General features: G+C 35.8%; 3 protein-coding genes across 11 annotated transcripts; 2 read left to right on the top strand and 1 right to left on the bottom strand.

The window, feature by feature from the left end:
• Positions 1–306: 306 nt before the first annotated feature.
• On the bottom strand, positions 307–2,421 carry LOC140964218 (uncharacterized). 4 transcript variants are annotated; one of them, XM_073423797.1, is made up of 3 exons: positions 2,107–2,421; positions 1,792–1,838; positions 307–1,605 (listed from the first exon to the last, which is right to left on the bottom strand). In XM_073423797.1, the coding sequence occupies exon 3, from the start codon at positions 1,579–1,581 to the stop codon at positions 493–495; it is 1,089 nt and encodes a 362-aa protein (XP_073279898.1). In that variant the 5' UTR covers positions 1,582–1,605; positions 1,792–1,838; positions 2,107–2,421; the 3' UTR covers positions 307–492. The 4 variants fall into 4 exon arrangements, with proteins under 4 accessions (XP_073279898.1, XP_073279897.1, XP_073279896.1 ...); XM_073423796.1 differs by having other exon boundaries at positions 307–1,602; XM_073423795.1 differs by having other exon boundaries at positions 307–1,838.
• Positions 2,422–6,902: 4,481 nt separating this feature from the next.
• LOC140964719 (cystinosin homolog) lies at positions 6,903–9,377 on the top strand. Of its 3 annotated transcripts, XM_073424615.1 has the most exons (9): positions 6,903–7,168; positions 7,243–7,375; positions 7,460–7,549; positions 7,718–7,842; positions 8,371–8,413; positions 8,560–8,677; positions 8,778–8,827; positions 8,953–9,006; positions 9,345–9,377. In XM_073424615.1, exons 1-9 carry the CDS (start codon positions 7,050–7,052, stop codon positions 9,360–9,362), a joined length of 750 nt encoding a protein of 249 aa, XP_073280716.1. In that variant the 5' UTR covers positions 6,903–7,049; the 3' UTR covers positions 9,363–9,377. The 3 variants fall into 3 exon arrangements, with proteins under 3 accessions (XP_073280716.1, XP_073280715.1, XP_073280714.1); XM_073424614.1 differs by lacking the exon at positions 9,345–9,377 and having other exon boundaries at positions 8,953–9,219; XM_073424613.1 differs by lacking the exon at positions 9,345–9,377 and having other exon boundaries at positions 8,917–9,219.
• Positions 9,378–10,748: 1,371 nt separating this feature from the next.
• On the top strand, positions 10,749–14,069 carry LOC140964472 (protein FAR1-RELATED SEQUENCE 5-like). 4 transcript variants are annotated; one of them, XM_073424297.1, is made up of 2 exons: positions 10,749–10,879; positions 11,275–14,069. In XM_073424297.1, the coding sequence occupies exon 2, from the start codon at positions 11,321–11,323 to the stop codon at positions 13,823–13,825; it is 2,505 nt and encodes an 834-aa protein (XP_073280398.1). In that variant the 5' UTR covers positions 10,749–10,879; positions 11,275–11,320; the 3' UTR covers positions 13,826–14,069. The 4 variants fall into 4 exon arrangements, with proteins under 4 accessions (XP_073280398.1, XP_073280399.1, XP_073280401.1 ...); XM_073424298.1 differs by having other exon boundaries at positions 10,755–11,173; XM_073424300.1 differs by having other exon boundaries at positions 10,755–11,375; positions 11,636–14,069.
• Positions 14,070–14,573: the final 504 nt, after the last annotated feature.

Here is a 14,573-nt window from a genome sequence, read left to right as displayed (position 1 = left end):
TATGTGCGAACATCGGACTTATGTTTTTTTTAACATTGTACAAGAAACTCACATTTTTGTTATTATGACGTATATTTTAATCATTATGCGATTGAATTTCTAAACATGTTCTGATGCTAGTTCAATTAAAATTAGAGTAATCAAATTGAATGGTTGTTAAAGATAAATATGGACATTCATGATCACAATAATCGAATTAGTGGTGTTCATTCATATTATTTGAGGTTTGTTCTTAGTATATATATATGCATCTAAATACTTGGTAAAAAAAAATTAGTCGACACGAGTAAATTATAATTGCCTTGGTATTATCTGACGAAAAGTGTAAGAGAGAGAGAGAGAGAGAAAAAACCAATTCCAGGGCCATTCATGCACAACCAACATCATCCCAACAAAACACACCAAAAAAAGAAAGCTATACCTAGTATACGTCCCATACCAGCTGCCAATATCTATTTTTCATGCATGGCCAAAAAAGTGCACAAAATGTGGCTATTTTGCTTCAACGTCATGTTCTCTCACACAATTCCCAGGTAGAAGATACTTGTAATCATCAGCGTTTTCCAGCAAATATGATGGAAGATCAACTGCTGAAAAGGAATGAGGGATTGGCCCCATTTTCCGAATGATTTCTCGAAACGTGTACTCCTCAGGAAGCATGTCGAACAAGTTAGCCCCTTTGCATATAAGATCTTGAATTCTTTTAGGACTTAGAAAATGTGAGAATTTTACGCGATCGTTGTGGCTATAAGCTTTCATCTTGAAGATAAAATCACAAATATAACGGAAACAGAAGCTACAATGCCAGCCTGAATCAGATAAAAGGTAATCCGTTTGTCGGTAATGCGCATATCTAGTCCTTCCACGTTGGTACCTGTGAACCGAAGCTCTCCAGCTCTGAAAATCGTACTGAAATTCGTAGGAGTATAAGTAATTCCTCAGCTGAAGATGCATAATTGGAGGAATTTCATTGCACCATCTAAGAAGATTTATTGTATGGTGACTTGGGATTTCATCAGCATCAGACATTATCAGCAAGTCATCGTCCTCTATACCTGCGATTTTTAGAAGTTGGTCGAGTGCCAGTCTCTGGTAAGCCTCTTCAACAAAAGGGTTCTCGCCTTTCTTGAATCTCCCACCGATGTAACCATACGTCAGACGAGGCTCGGCAAATTTGTACCGGTCCCGGTTTATGGCAAAGTTGAGAGGTTTTGGTATACCCGTGAAGGTTGAGTTGGATTCAAGAAGTACAAACTGTGTTATGTAAGGGTACAACTCTTTCCATCTTATCGTGAGCATGTCTAATTCATTACTGAACAAGACTGCATCATACACACGCCTGGGGAATTCACGAATCCCCCAACCATGGAGCTTACAGAGAGCCGCCATGGAGACATTTTCATGATAATAGTGGGTTATTGGGATAAAAGGTTTTGGGGGAGATTGCCATAGAGGACGTAGAAAATAGGTAATCTTCTGTCCATGGACATATATGCCAATTGTGCCTATCGAGATGAAGAGAAACAAGAAGATAACTATCTTGACATCGAGCCCCCAGAGCGAAAATCGGGACTTTGACATACCTAAAAATGACTGGAAAGCCTGCTGCATATGAAAACATGTAATTCCAACAAAACCATCTCGTACACATCAGAAAACAAACAACACAAAAAGGATTCGTGCAATTTTCAAGTCTCGCAATTTCATATCGAAAAGGACATAAGGAATTGTCCAAAACGGGAACCAAATATAATCAGAGACATTCAAAAGCCACTTATAATTCAAGTTTACCTCCAAATTCAGAAGGAAATAAAGGTAAACTCGCCAAGAGTTAAGCACTTCAACCACAGAGAATAAAAGAAAACACATGAATTTCGCCACCACTATGGATTAATTCCATGTAAAATTTAAAACGAAACAAGATTTCTTATTTTCTAATATTTTTTCGAACCATGGTTCCTTGAAACATGCAGTATCCTTGTACCGAAAACTCAGAAAGGACCAAAAGTTTCAATCTTTCCATAAAATCAAGAAATCGAAAACTGTAAGTGAGAAAAAAAAAAAAAAAAGCCACAGAACCAGAGAAGCAAAATTCATGGATCATACCCAACCACAAACATCTTCACAAGTCGTATCTTGTGTTTTGAAATATCATCGGACATAGCCAGGTGTTATTTCCAGCCCTTCAATTCAGAAGTAAAAATCCTTCTTCCCCTCCGTGATTACATACATGCGCATTAAATAATATATGATAACAGAGGGAAAGAAATAAAAGGAATTTCAAACAGAAAACCTCAATGTTTATATTTATTCGGGAAAAAAAAGGAGGAGGAGAGAAAACAGGGGTTGGATAATTGTGTATGTTGTTGCCTAAAAATAGGTAAATTTCCAGAACTATTTTCCCTCCAAGTTGCATAAAAGCGTATTTGTGAGTAAGAATGAAAGGTTGAAGTTATTATAATTATAACAATAATATAATATAATATAATATAATATAATATAAATAAATATAATTTAATTCATAGAACTTGACAAACGAAACACATACAAATGATCCTGGAAGTAAACGTTATAAGACTGGCAATTAGTGTCACACCAGCTTTGGTTGTTCCATCGACCTAACAAATTCTTTCTCCTTTTCCGTTTCTTTATTTGACAACCAAATAAAAATATTAATCGATCCTGAAAATTCTAAATAAATTATTTATATTTAGATTATAATATACTTTTTGTCGTATTTAGTTAGAACTAAATGATTGCTTTCGTGCAAAATTCTTCATTATAGATTGTAAATTATTATGGTAGTTTGCTCAACAAAATTACTTTTCCCAGTCTACAGCTTTTCCTCAAATCAAAATATATATGGTTTTTTTAAAAAAATAATTTAATTTTAAAAAAAAAGTTCAACAATAATGTAAAAAAAAAACATTTTCAAAACTACTGCAATCCGCGCTTACGGAGTGCGTGAGCAGCGTCCGCGCTTCGTAAGCACGGACGCTGGTCCACGTAAGCGACGTAATATTTTAGCGACGGAATATATATAAAAACCGTCGCTAAGCAGCGTCCGTGCTTACGGAATATTTTAGTGACGGAATATATATAAAAACCGTCGCTACTTAGCGACGGTGTAATAAACCGTCGCTAAAATTGAATTAGCGACGGTTTATAAATCGTCGCTACTTAGCGACGGTTAATTGCCAAAATACCTACCACCCATAATTGTATCAACAACGTGCACATGTACGCCGCGGATAATCTTGAACTTTCAACGGCTTGCAACTTTGCAGAGTGCAATATACGCAGCGGAAAGAGAATTTGCACGCTGCGAAAAGCCATTTTTGTTGTAGTGAAGATAGAGAAAAAAACAGACAATAAGTTCATCAAAAAATAAGTTTTTTCAGGAACCTCTACTATTCAACCTAGTTTTTTCAGTAATTCAGGAATTACTGACTTTGATTTGTTTGGCCAGCAGGATTTTAAGACTCCGTCTTGGTCGAACATACACAATTTTACAAATTTGCTTAATGTTGGTCCGCAGCATCTTGTACATGACATTCGACCACAGAATGATGTTGAGAAAAATGAACAACATTCAATTGAGATATCCCAGCTTGATGAATTTCTTGTTTGTTTTTTTCTTTGCCTTCACTACAACAAAAATGGCTTTTCGCAGCGTATATTGCACGCTGCAAAGTTGCAAGCCGTTGAAAGTTCAAGATTATCAACGACGTACATGTGCACGCTGTTGATACAATTATGCGTAGCGTGTGAAGATCAAGGTATTTCGAAATTAACGACGGTTTTTGACCCTCGCTGATTCCATTACAGCGACGGTTTATGTTAGCGACGGTTTGGTGTTTGTTGTTTATATATATTCCGTCGCTAAAATGTTCTGTCGCTTTATGTTAGCGACGGTTTGGTGTTTATATATATTCCGTCGCTAAAAAGTTGCAAGCCGTTGAAAGTTCAAGATTATCCGCGACGGTTTATGTTAGCGACGGTTTGGTGTTTATATATATTCCGTCGCTAAAATGTTATGTCGCTTACGTGGACCAGCGTCCGTGCTTACAGAGCAGCGTCCGCGCTCTCCGTAAGCGCGGATTGCAGTAGTTTTGAAAATGTTTTTTTTTACATTATTTTTAAAAAAAATTTTAAAATTAAATTATTTTTAAAAAAACCCAAATATATATACATGCATACACATCCACCAAATCATCATCGTTAGTATTATGCTATTCTATTATGTGAAGATTTAGCTTGCCTCTCTGTACACATTGATCAGGACGGCTGAGATTAAACTAAGCTATTAAATGAACGATCCAATAGTTGTCATGCACCATCAACATAAACTTGAACACCATTTAAAGGGATGGATTGTCATTGAAGAAAAAATGGTTTTTTAATTTGAAACAGAGAAGAGAGCCAATTTTACTTTCAGTTACAAGAGCTCGACTCTTTCTGCATCCGTGAACAAGAGGAGAGTTCATTCAAAAGCGTTCTTATAGCTTTGTACTTGGATTTTGTATTGTATCTATGAAACTTGGTGTAGATCGTCCTTACAATGGATTCAATTGTGGTGTCACATAACCTTGAATGTAGCATTGTTCTCAATCTGAACCAAGTAAATTTGTGGTCTTGTCTTGGTTTTTTATTTACTTTATTACGTGTGTTTTTGGTGTCTTTCCTCACAAACTCGTATCAGAGTCATGTTTTTCCAAAATACAAGATTCTTAGTGGCTTGCCTGAAAGGTTTTTGATCCTCCACCCCAAAGAACTCTCGTTCTTGATTCTTTGAAGAAACTCTACTGGCAATGGACATTCTTCAAACCATGACGACATCAAGATTCGAGATGGAGAAGTTTGATGGTAGAAACAATTTCAGTCTATAAATAGAAAAAATGATTGCTCGTCTGAGAAATCTAGGACTGGATGAGGCTCTAAAGGATGAATCGAAAATGCCAGACACCATTATAAACAAAGGAGAGATCATAATTAAATCAAGAAATAAAATTGTTCTAAGTTTAAGCGATCAAATCCTTAGGAATGTTGTGAAGGAGAAATCAACTCGTGACATGTGGAATAAGTCATAACAATTTTATATGTCCAAGGCTCTTCTCAATAGAATTTATTTGAAACAACGATTCTATGGATTTAAGATGGATGGGAACAAGACCATAGATGAAAATATTGATGAATTCACTGAGTAACTCTCTGATTTAGAGAACATAGAGGTGTCTATTGATGAAGAAGACGAGGCTATATTCCTACTGAATTCTTTGCCAAATCCATATGATCAACTGAAGGATAATCTTAAGTATGGGAGAGACACTCTGACACTTGAAGAAGTTATAGAGTCTGCTTATTTAAGGGAATTGGATATGAGGGTAGCAGGTAAACAATATAAATATGCTGGTGAAGGCTTAAATGTAAGAGGAAGGCATGTTGAAAGAAGAGAATATAGAACCAGATGCAGAAATCGGTCCATGTCAAAATCAAGATCAAAGAAAACTTACTGGATTTGCAAGAAAAAAAATGTCATTTTAAAATAAATTTCACTCAAATAAAGGCTAGTCAGAGGACCAAGTGGTGAAAGACCACAATCACGTTCTCCTCGGAGACATCAAAATTATAAGATTCATCGACAAAAATAACAAGACGTGTGACTTCCATCACTTTTCCTTGGGGATAACAAAAGCTAAAGATTCCCCGACAAAAGATAGTGGGCATATGACTAACCCACTAAATAAACAAGAGAACTTGAACCCAATTACACCTATAAATAAAGGATAAATGGGAACAAGAAAATCACACAAGGTTTAAACCGAAATTTAGAACCAAAGAAAATATATGCTACATATCTTAAGGTTTCTAAAAGACAGATTAAAGCATTAAGAAAGCAGCTGAAGAATTTTAAAGATTTCCACGAACGGTTAAAAGAAGCAGGAAACGAGATCTCGGCTGATATAATACAAACACATATCTACTGGATATGTCAGGAGATAAGATCAGAAGAACGAGCAATATCTACATTAATAATCTAGAAAAGAGATAAATCAAGAAAAGGTGGAGGGGACCATTCAACCACCCACTCAACCCACTCAGGAGATAGTGCCAATCACAGCTGGAAGGCATTAAAGAAAAATTATAGTAAGAGTTTGAAGTCCGAAAAACAAATCCGAAGGAGCTTCTATAAATAAGAAGACAGAAGGAAGATGAAGAGATTGATCAACCTCTTCATTTTCTTTCAAACAAGTTGTAATGTTTTCTTTCAAGTTTATGTATGTTTTGAGTTCGGCTACTCATCTACAGGAGGTTACTATGTAATAATATTCTGTATGTTTGAATAAAAGAACCAATGTTTTTGCATCTCTCATGTATTAGTTTCAAATTGAACTTCTTTATCATACACATGAAGTAGGAAACGAAACAGGGTTATGCTAAGTGCTGTTGAAGGAATCTGCATTAGGAACCATCTGTTGCGACTGTGTGGTTAGGCTGTAAGAAACAGTCTGTAAAACCCCGTGGATATAACTCGACGGTACTCTGATCATAAAGGTAAACTGTTAAATTTATTTTACGGAAGCATGATTGGCCAATAAAAAAAATCGATCATTTAAGAATGATATATAGGCTGGAAACCTTGTGTAGCTGTATGTCTTGTGGCTATATGTCTTTAAAAACATGCTTGATAGATATGACATTGCCACGTACCATATTTAAAAGAAAAGGGTATTATTGGAATTTTAAAAAATTGGAGTAGTTAAAACTAAGTTCAGAAAGAAAGAGTAGTAAAAAAAAATTGAAAAGAAAGTTGATATTTTTAAATAAGTTGCCCTTGTATTATTTCATTAAGAAGATACACCAAACAAAATACTGAGGGGGTGGGGTGGGGGGGGGGGGGGGGGTTAAATCTGAGATGGAGTATCAGCAACTTGATTCAGCTGCATGAATCGGGACGACAAAGTACACACGTTCACCAATACCACCCACCTTAGATATTTGGGATTCGTTATTTCTCGAAATCGCAGAATTGGATTGCGAGAAAAAACATGGCATCTTGGAATTCAGATCACTTGGAAGTGTTGTACTACGTTCTGGGATGGGTTGCGTTCTTTTCTTGGTCCATCAGTTTCTATCCTCAAGTTTTCTTAAATTTCCATAGGAAAAGGTTTTCTTCACCTTCAATTTCCCCATTTATTTTGTGGCTTTTTTTTAGTGTTGATCGGATAACTATTTTCGCAGCGTGGTAGGATTGAATTTCGATTTTGTATTGTTGAATTTGACGAAGCACTCGTCGTATCTCATCTACAACGCGTCTCTCTTCTTTAGCTCTACTGTGCAGAGGCAATACCGGGAGAAATTTGGTTTCAATGAGGTATTTTTTACTCCAAAATTTTAATTTGCACTAGGAATATGATACTATATGGCTTTAGATTTGTATCTGATTTTTTAGTTGCAGATGATACCTGTTGCCGCCAATGATGTTGCTTTCTCCGCGCATGCCGTTCTCTTGACTGCGTTTACCTTGTTTCAGATTGCAATTTATGATGTAAGTTTCTCCATTTCACTGTCTATGTATACTGTTAGCATGAACATTCATGAAATGAATGGTAGTTGTTCGCAAATAGAGAATATAAATTTTCCAATTTAAGATTGTCAACGGTTTATTGAAAAGGAATGCTTGAATTCTATGATGTACATATTGATTTCTTGACAGCGTGGCAATCAGAAAGTTTCAAAAACCTCCGTCGGAATTGTTTCTGTCGCCTGGTTTTCTGCAGCTGTTTGCATTTTTCTAGCCATACCCAGAAACTCCTGGTTTTGGCTGGTGTCTTGCTTCAAGTAAGATGGTTTCTCCATTTCCGTTATCTTTGCTCCACATCTGGTCTGTATACCTTGTTGAGGTGTTTGTTAAGCACGGTTAACCGAGGAATGCGGTTTGCTTTTATAGAAACAATCTTCGTTAGATTTATCCCTAGCTCTAGGAGCAATAGGTCTGAAGCTAGAAAGTTTCATTGAAGGGGAAGATAAATACGTTTGTGTAGTACTCATACAAGTGATGAAGAAACTTACTGAGGCTCTCTCCATCGGCCACTTTTGGGGGAAGTTTTTTATACAAAACTACACAAATTTTAATTTCAAAATAAAACCTCATCATTTATTGAGCATTGTTCTATGCTCAGAACTATGTTTCTATATGACCTACTCAGACTTAAACATTGCCCTACGCTTAGTACTACATGTTTTTTTCCCTAAAACAAGAAAATCCTGAATAATGAAAATCAAATAACGTCAAGAATGGCAAAATAATGAGGGCTGCTTCCTCCTTTGTGTAGTTCTTTAACTCATTCAGTCTGTCCTCAATTGCAGCATGATTCAGGTTGTTATGACGATCATCAAATACATTCCTCAGGTAGGCCTGATATCATATCTTCCATATCATGGGTTCGTTTACTCCAGATTTGTTCAGGCTTCATCTCGACGAACCTCCTACTTCAGGGAAATTTGCGAATATTCCTTCTAAATCTATCTGATATGAGGTTTTGGTGCTGAACGCAGGCATTCTTAAACTTCCAACGAAAAAGTACTGTTGGGTTTAGCATAGGCAACATTCTTCTTGATTTCTTCGGAGGATTAACTAACTATTGTCAAATGGCTGTGCAATCTATAGATCAAAGTGAGTTGATCACAAAAATACCGATTTTAATGAGTTATCACCTGACAGAAAAGACCCTTAAAGATTCATTCTGCTATCTTTGGTTCTTGTTGTTTCACAGATTCCTGGGTCATCTTTTATGGTAACATAGGGAAGACGATGATATCTTTGGTATGTATATATCCTCTCTTCAGACCCAAATTCCTTTTTATACGAAAAAACCCAAGTGCCACGGTGGTTAACTGATTTTCCTTTAACAGGTATCGGTTTTCTTTGACATTCTTTTCATGTTTCAGCATTTTGTGCTGTACCGGTCCAAAAAGTCAGATATTTCTGCGGACCCTACTGCGGTAAGAAAGGAGCCGCTGCTTGAACCCTCTGAGCGGTTGGCATTCTGATGCTGTAGAGTACAGTTGTCATATTTACTAGAACTGTGTATTTTGTGTGTATGTTGTGTTCTCTGAAAGAAAACAAGTGAACACAGATCGGCGTTGTTTCTTGTTCTCGAACATGTTGCAGTTTGATTATAGATTTTATTAAAGCAGAATATTTGCTTGGTTTTAGTTTTAGTTTGGAATGCACATGAGTAGTGTGAGATGGACGATGCGTATGTGTTGGTGGGAAAGAACATACGATTTCGCAATCCTCCATTGAAATTTTGACTGGGAATGTATGTGTTTTTTTGTAGGTAGTAACTCGGGAGTAATGCAGAAATACAGGGGAAAGTTGTTTGGCATCTAACAATTGATTTCCAAGTAGATCTCATCAACACTAATGAATTTGATTACTTCAACTTTTACAAGCCTTATTCATTTTTATTTTTTATTTTTTATTTAATGTTTTACAAGCTCAATGGAAATAATTAAAATAAAATATATAAGATAATTAAGCATCCAATTTAACATCATTAATGACGTTAGTTTGTTTAAATGTGTTCCACTTGGACGACTACCTACATTTCCGTCCTTCCTGCAATTAAATTAATGAACCATCTATTGGGGAAAGTTAAATATCAAACTATAATGTATTGTATGCAGTAACTGGTGTGTTTAGGTAGGAATAATCAATCGGTTTTTATCCTTCAATCTTAATATAAAATTAGAGTAGGTCTCATGTGAGACCGTCTCACGGATCTTAATCTGTGAGACGGGCCAACCCTACCCATATTCACAATAAAAAATAATACTCTTAGCATAAAAAGTAATACTTTTTCATGGATAACCCAAATAAGAGATCCGTCTCACAAATACGACCCGTGAGATCGTCTCACACAAGTTTTTGTCATAAAATTAACTTACATTTAAATATAGAAAAAGAGAAATTACATTCGTAGTTCTCAAATTTTCTTATTTATTAAAATACTTTTGACACTTGAACATTTTCAATTTTAACACTTTAATGGTGCTAACAAAATCAGTCCTCATCATTAAGTTTATTGCTAAATATAATGATAAATACTAAATTATGATATTTATTATATTTTAGGGATCCAAGAGAAAAAATATATATATTATAATATTATTTATTGTAAAGATGAAGATGATAAATAATATATGATATAAATATATATTATTATGCAAACAAGATTCTATGATATTATTTTGTATAAATGACTAAAACAAAGGAAATTTAGATAAAAAGCATTAGAATTTGTAATGAGATAGTTCTCGTGTATATATAAAAAAAAACTATAATAAATTTTATTTATTTATAAAAAATTATAAAATATAAGTATACTTGTATTATTATTTATCATCTTCATCTTTCTATAATATTTTTTGTTATTAAATTTTATATCCATTTTTGGTCCTTATAATTTAATAAATATAATAAATTAGTCGTGAGGACTACTTGTTAAATTTTAAGGGTTAAAAATGTTGACATGTTTCGGGACCGAAATTGTTTTCAGTAAAAAAAGTATTCAGGGTTAAAAGTGTCTTTTTCAAAAAAAAAATTAGAGTAACGTAATTAACGACACTAATCATAATCATATTATAACTTTATTTTTTTTTTAAATTCAAATTTTTTTGTATAGAAAAATCAAGTTAATGTTTTTGGCACGGTCAATTTTATATTCCAAACTAAAATCGCGTTTTTTGGGGTTAGTGTCGCTTGCATTCGGTCAGCACTGGATAGGATTGGATTTAATGCTACCGCAGAGGCGCCGCTCCTCTTCTCTCCTCCAGCTCTGGTCGGGGACGCAGATCCGGCGAATTCGATTTGGTTATTTTCGCTTTTGCTTGTGATCTGTGTCTCAGTTTTCTTTTTTCCTTGTAAATACATGCTGAAATGTCGCAGTATAAATTCGTAGATATAAAATTCAACTTTGGTCTGATGTGTAACCTGTAACTAAAATCTATCGATTTCTTTGTTGGGTTGCGCTTTCAACATTCATAAGTTATGTCATGTTCATGCATGTATGTGGGTACTCGTTCCCCAATTTCAATCTCCTCTTGGTGGATTTTTCAGTTAGTTTTCGCACTGCTTGAAAATTGCCATCTTCGGCCAGAAAATATGGTATTTTATAGACGTATTGTCAGTGTACTTGCTGCTGAATCAATAGACTTACTATAGCACCATTGATTCGCTATTCAATGACATGAATTTTCATCCTCCAGAGGTTTCCTTTTTGGGATCTTTCAAGGTGATACTGATCATAAACAAATGACCGAGGTTCCAAAATTTTCCTATGATGCTGGGGTAGCCCTTGACCTTGAAGGTACGTCCCCGAGTCAACAAGTTTCCTCTTCTAACAAAGATGGAATGGACATAGATAGCGAGAGCACATATAGCTTTCTGAATGCTTCATCTGACATAAATAGTGTTGATAGTGAAGGCGAAACTGAGTTCACTTGCCATAATGATTCATCCATTGATCATATTGAGTTCAACAAATGTACTGAACATGAAGGTCGAAGCCCAAAAACATGCACTATTGACAAGAATGATCATAGCCCTGGTGTGTCCAATGATAACCAGGTGGAAACGGATGCTGAGGATAAGCACATGCCTGAAACACCTGAAGCTCCTTGTAGTGCTTCATCCGGATCAATTCAAGGGATAAATGATGAAGGTGGTGTATATATAGTGCCAAATCTTGGTGTGGAATTCCATTCTGAAGACCATGCATACAAGTGTTATAATAAATATGCTCTCATGGAAGGATTCAGCATACGGAAAGATTTTATAAATAGGAGTAAAGTTACAGGTTTAGTGGTATCGAGGAGGTATACCTGCCACAGGCAAGGCTATGGCTCTACCAAGCATGATTTGAACATGAATAAACCCCGGAAAGAAACTCGAACCGGTTGTCTGGCACATATGACAATTACACGTCAACCGAACGGAAAATATCGGGTCATTCATTTTGAGACAAGTCACAATCATATATTTGTGACTCCACTCACAGCTCATTTATTACCCTCACAGAAAAGAATATCATTTGTTGAAGCTGTTGAGGCAGAATCAGCTGGTAATCCAGTGCCATACGGGGTTCCGAAACTAGGTATGGGTTTCGACTCAGAAGATCATGCTTATGAGTTCTATAATTCATATGCTGGACGAATGGGTTTCAGTGTTCGTAAGGATTATGTTAACAGGAGTAAAATTGACGGTACCGTGGCATCTAGAAGATATACATGTTTCCGAGAAGGCTATCGACAGAAAGACAAGAGAGGTTTCAAAGTGAAGAGACCTCGAAAGGAAACCAGAGTTGGGTGCATGGCGCAATTAGTCATTTCACGTCAAGCTGACGGAAGGTACCGTGCCACCCACTTTGAAGAACACCATAATCACGAACTTGTGTCTGCATGTAAAGTACGTATGCTAAGATCACAGAAGAGGGCGTCACAAACATTAGAACACAGTGCATCTGAATGTTCTGGCATGCAACCAAAATCACTTACTGAATTGTTAGTAACTGGAGTAGGGCCTCCAGACATTTCTAGTTGTGATCCCTTGGATCATGAGATGATTCTTACATCAAAACATGCAAGGTATGTAAAGCAAGAAGAAGCAGAAAGTATTCAGCGGTACTTTCAGACCAAGAAATTGAAAGAGCCTTCGTTTTCTTTCAGTATGCAGCTTGATGTAGAAGAGCAAATGATTAATTTCTTTTGGGCTGATGAGAAAATGATGGTGGACTACGGTGATTTTGGCGACGTTGTTTGCTTTGATACAACCTACTGTTTGAACCGAGATCAGCGGCCTTTAGTACTGTTTTTAGGAACAAATAATAACAGGCAGGTGCTGGTTTTTGGTGCTGGATTTCTATACGATGATACAGTGCAGTCTTTTAAGTGGCTATTCCGAACTTTCATTAAATCAATGTCTGGAAGAAAACCTAAAACCATACTCACTGACCAAGGTTCTGTCATTTCTGAGGCAGTAGTCTCCGAGCTTCCTGATTCGCATCACCGCTTGTGCACATGGCAAGTATACCAGAACGCACTCAAACAACTTAGTGAAGTAGTAGCTAACTCAGATTCTTTTGCAAGCGATTTGTGTGGCTGCTTCTTTAATCCTGACAAAGAAGATTTTATTAGTTCTTGGAAAGGTTTACTGGATACCTACGGCCTCTGGGAAAACGAATGGTTGCACAGAAAATTCGAGTTACGTGAGAAGTGGGCTTTATCCTATGGTAAGCATGTCTTTTCAGCTGACATAGAAACTGTATTACTATCAGAGGATTCCATTACCAGCTTCAGAAAATACCTTAAACCCGAATCACATATTCTCCAATATGTCAAGCATTTTGGTAAAGTGGTGAATGACTGGCGTTACAAAGAATTGGAAGCTAATTATGATATGGGTCAGCAGTTGCCTAAACTGATGGGCGACATCATAATGCTGACGCAGGCGAGGGACCTATACACACCGATGATTTTTGAAATATTTCATCGAGAATACGAGAATTTTCTTAATCTTGTGATTAACCAATGTGTTGACTCTGTGTCCTCGGTGGAGTATAGAGTCTGTTCATATGGTCATGTTCGAGGATATGAGGTTTTATACACCGCGGAATATGATTCAGTTGTCTGCAGTTGCATGAAGTTTCAGTCTGTCGGGATTTTGTGTAGCCATGCATTGAAAGTTCTTGATTGCAGGAATGTGAAGATAGTTCCAAGTCAATATGTTTTGAAGCGATGGACTAGAGATGCGAGGGCTTAAACGAGTCTCTTTGCTGTTGTAGTTTAGCATGATTACTCAATTTGGCTGTTCAATGGCGAAGTACTTGATTGTGTTTGTATTAACTAGTCAAGGATGGATCCAGGATTTTTGGACGCCCCGAAATTTGGATATTTAGGAAGAAATATATAAATTTAAACTTTTTTTTTTCATTTGGTCTTAAATGGTGTTCCGTTTGAATATATATTGCAGTAAATTTGAGAATCGCCATTTAGATGTCTTAAAAAATAATGATTTATATTTTGTTTTGTGATGTTTCTTTCTCTTGCTGTTTTCCACATCAACTGATTTATTCCATCTTTAATCTTTATCGATCGAAAATCCATTTTTATAGATCATGATCATTATCAATCGCTATATCTACCTTAAGCTTGATATTCATATTGAATATTTTGAAACACAATGGTACATTAATATGTTTGACCAACATTTATGTTAAAAATAAAATATTCTCTAGTTTAAATCAGCATGATATGCTCATATAAAATATTCAATACAGCACAACTAAAGGAAAATTCACAATGAAAAACTTTATCCAAACATCAACATTTTTATTCTCGATAAAAATTAGTTAAAACAAAAGGCAAGAAGACTTGTTTGTTTATATTATGACACGGGCTATGCAAATTTGTTTTAAACATATGAAACACTACCTAAGTGCTATTTTTGAACTTAAGATGAGTGTAAGCTGAAGTTGACGGATGACTTTTTAACTCAATAGGAATTCTTG

The sequence above is a fragment of the Primulina huaijiensis genome, chromosome 18 (assembly GCF_012295235.1).
Source record: "Primulina huaijiensis isolate GDHJ02 chromosome 18, ASM1229523v2, whole genome shotgun sequence".
In the NCBI taxonomy this organism is placed as follows: domain Eukaryota; kingdom Viridiplantae; phylum Streptophyta; class Magnoliopsida; order Lamiales; family Gesneriaceae; genus Primulina; species Primulina huaijiensis.
Note: the sequence above shows the minus strand (reverse complement) of the source record. Positions and strands in the feature narration are given on the sequence as shown.

Bases quoted from the DNA above. Each gene is read 5' to 3' on its own strand.
- LOC140964218 (XM_073423795.1), bottom strand. From the start codon at position 1,611: ATGCAGCAGGCTTTCCAGTCATTTTTAGGTATGTCAAAGTCCCGATTT.
- LOC140964719 (XM_073424613.1), top strand. From the start codon at position 7,050: ATGGCATCTTGGAATTCAGATCACTTGGAAGTGTTGTACTACGTTCTG. The intron at 7,169-7,242 runs GTTTTCTTCACC...CTATTTTCGCAG, and splicing joins TTAAATTTCCATAGGAAAAG to CGTGGTAGGATTGAATTTCG. The intron at 8,828-8,916 runs GTATGTATATAT...TTCCTTTAACAG, and splicing joins GGAAGACGATGATATCTTTG to GTATCGGTTTTCTTTGACAT.
- LOC140964472 (XM_073424297.1), top strand. From the start codon at position 11,321: ATGACCGAGGTTCCAAAATTTTCCTATGATGCTGGGGTAGCCCTTGAC.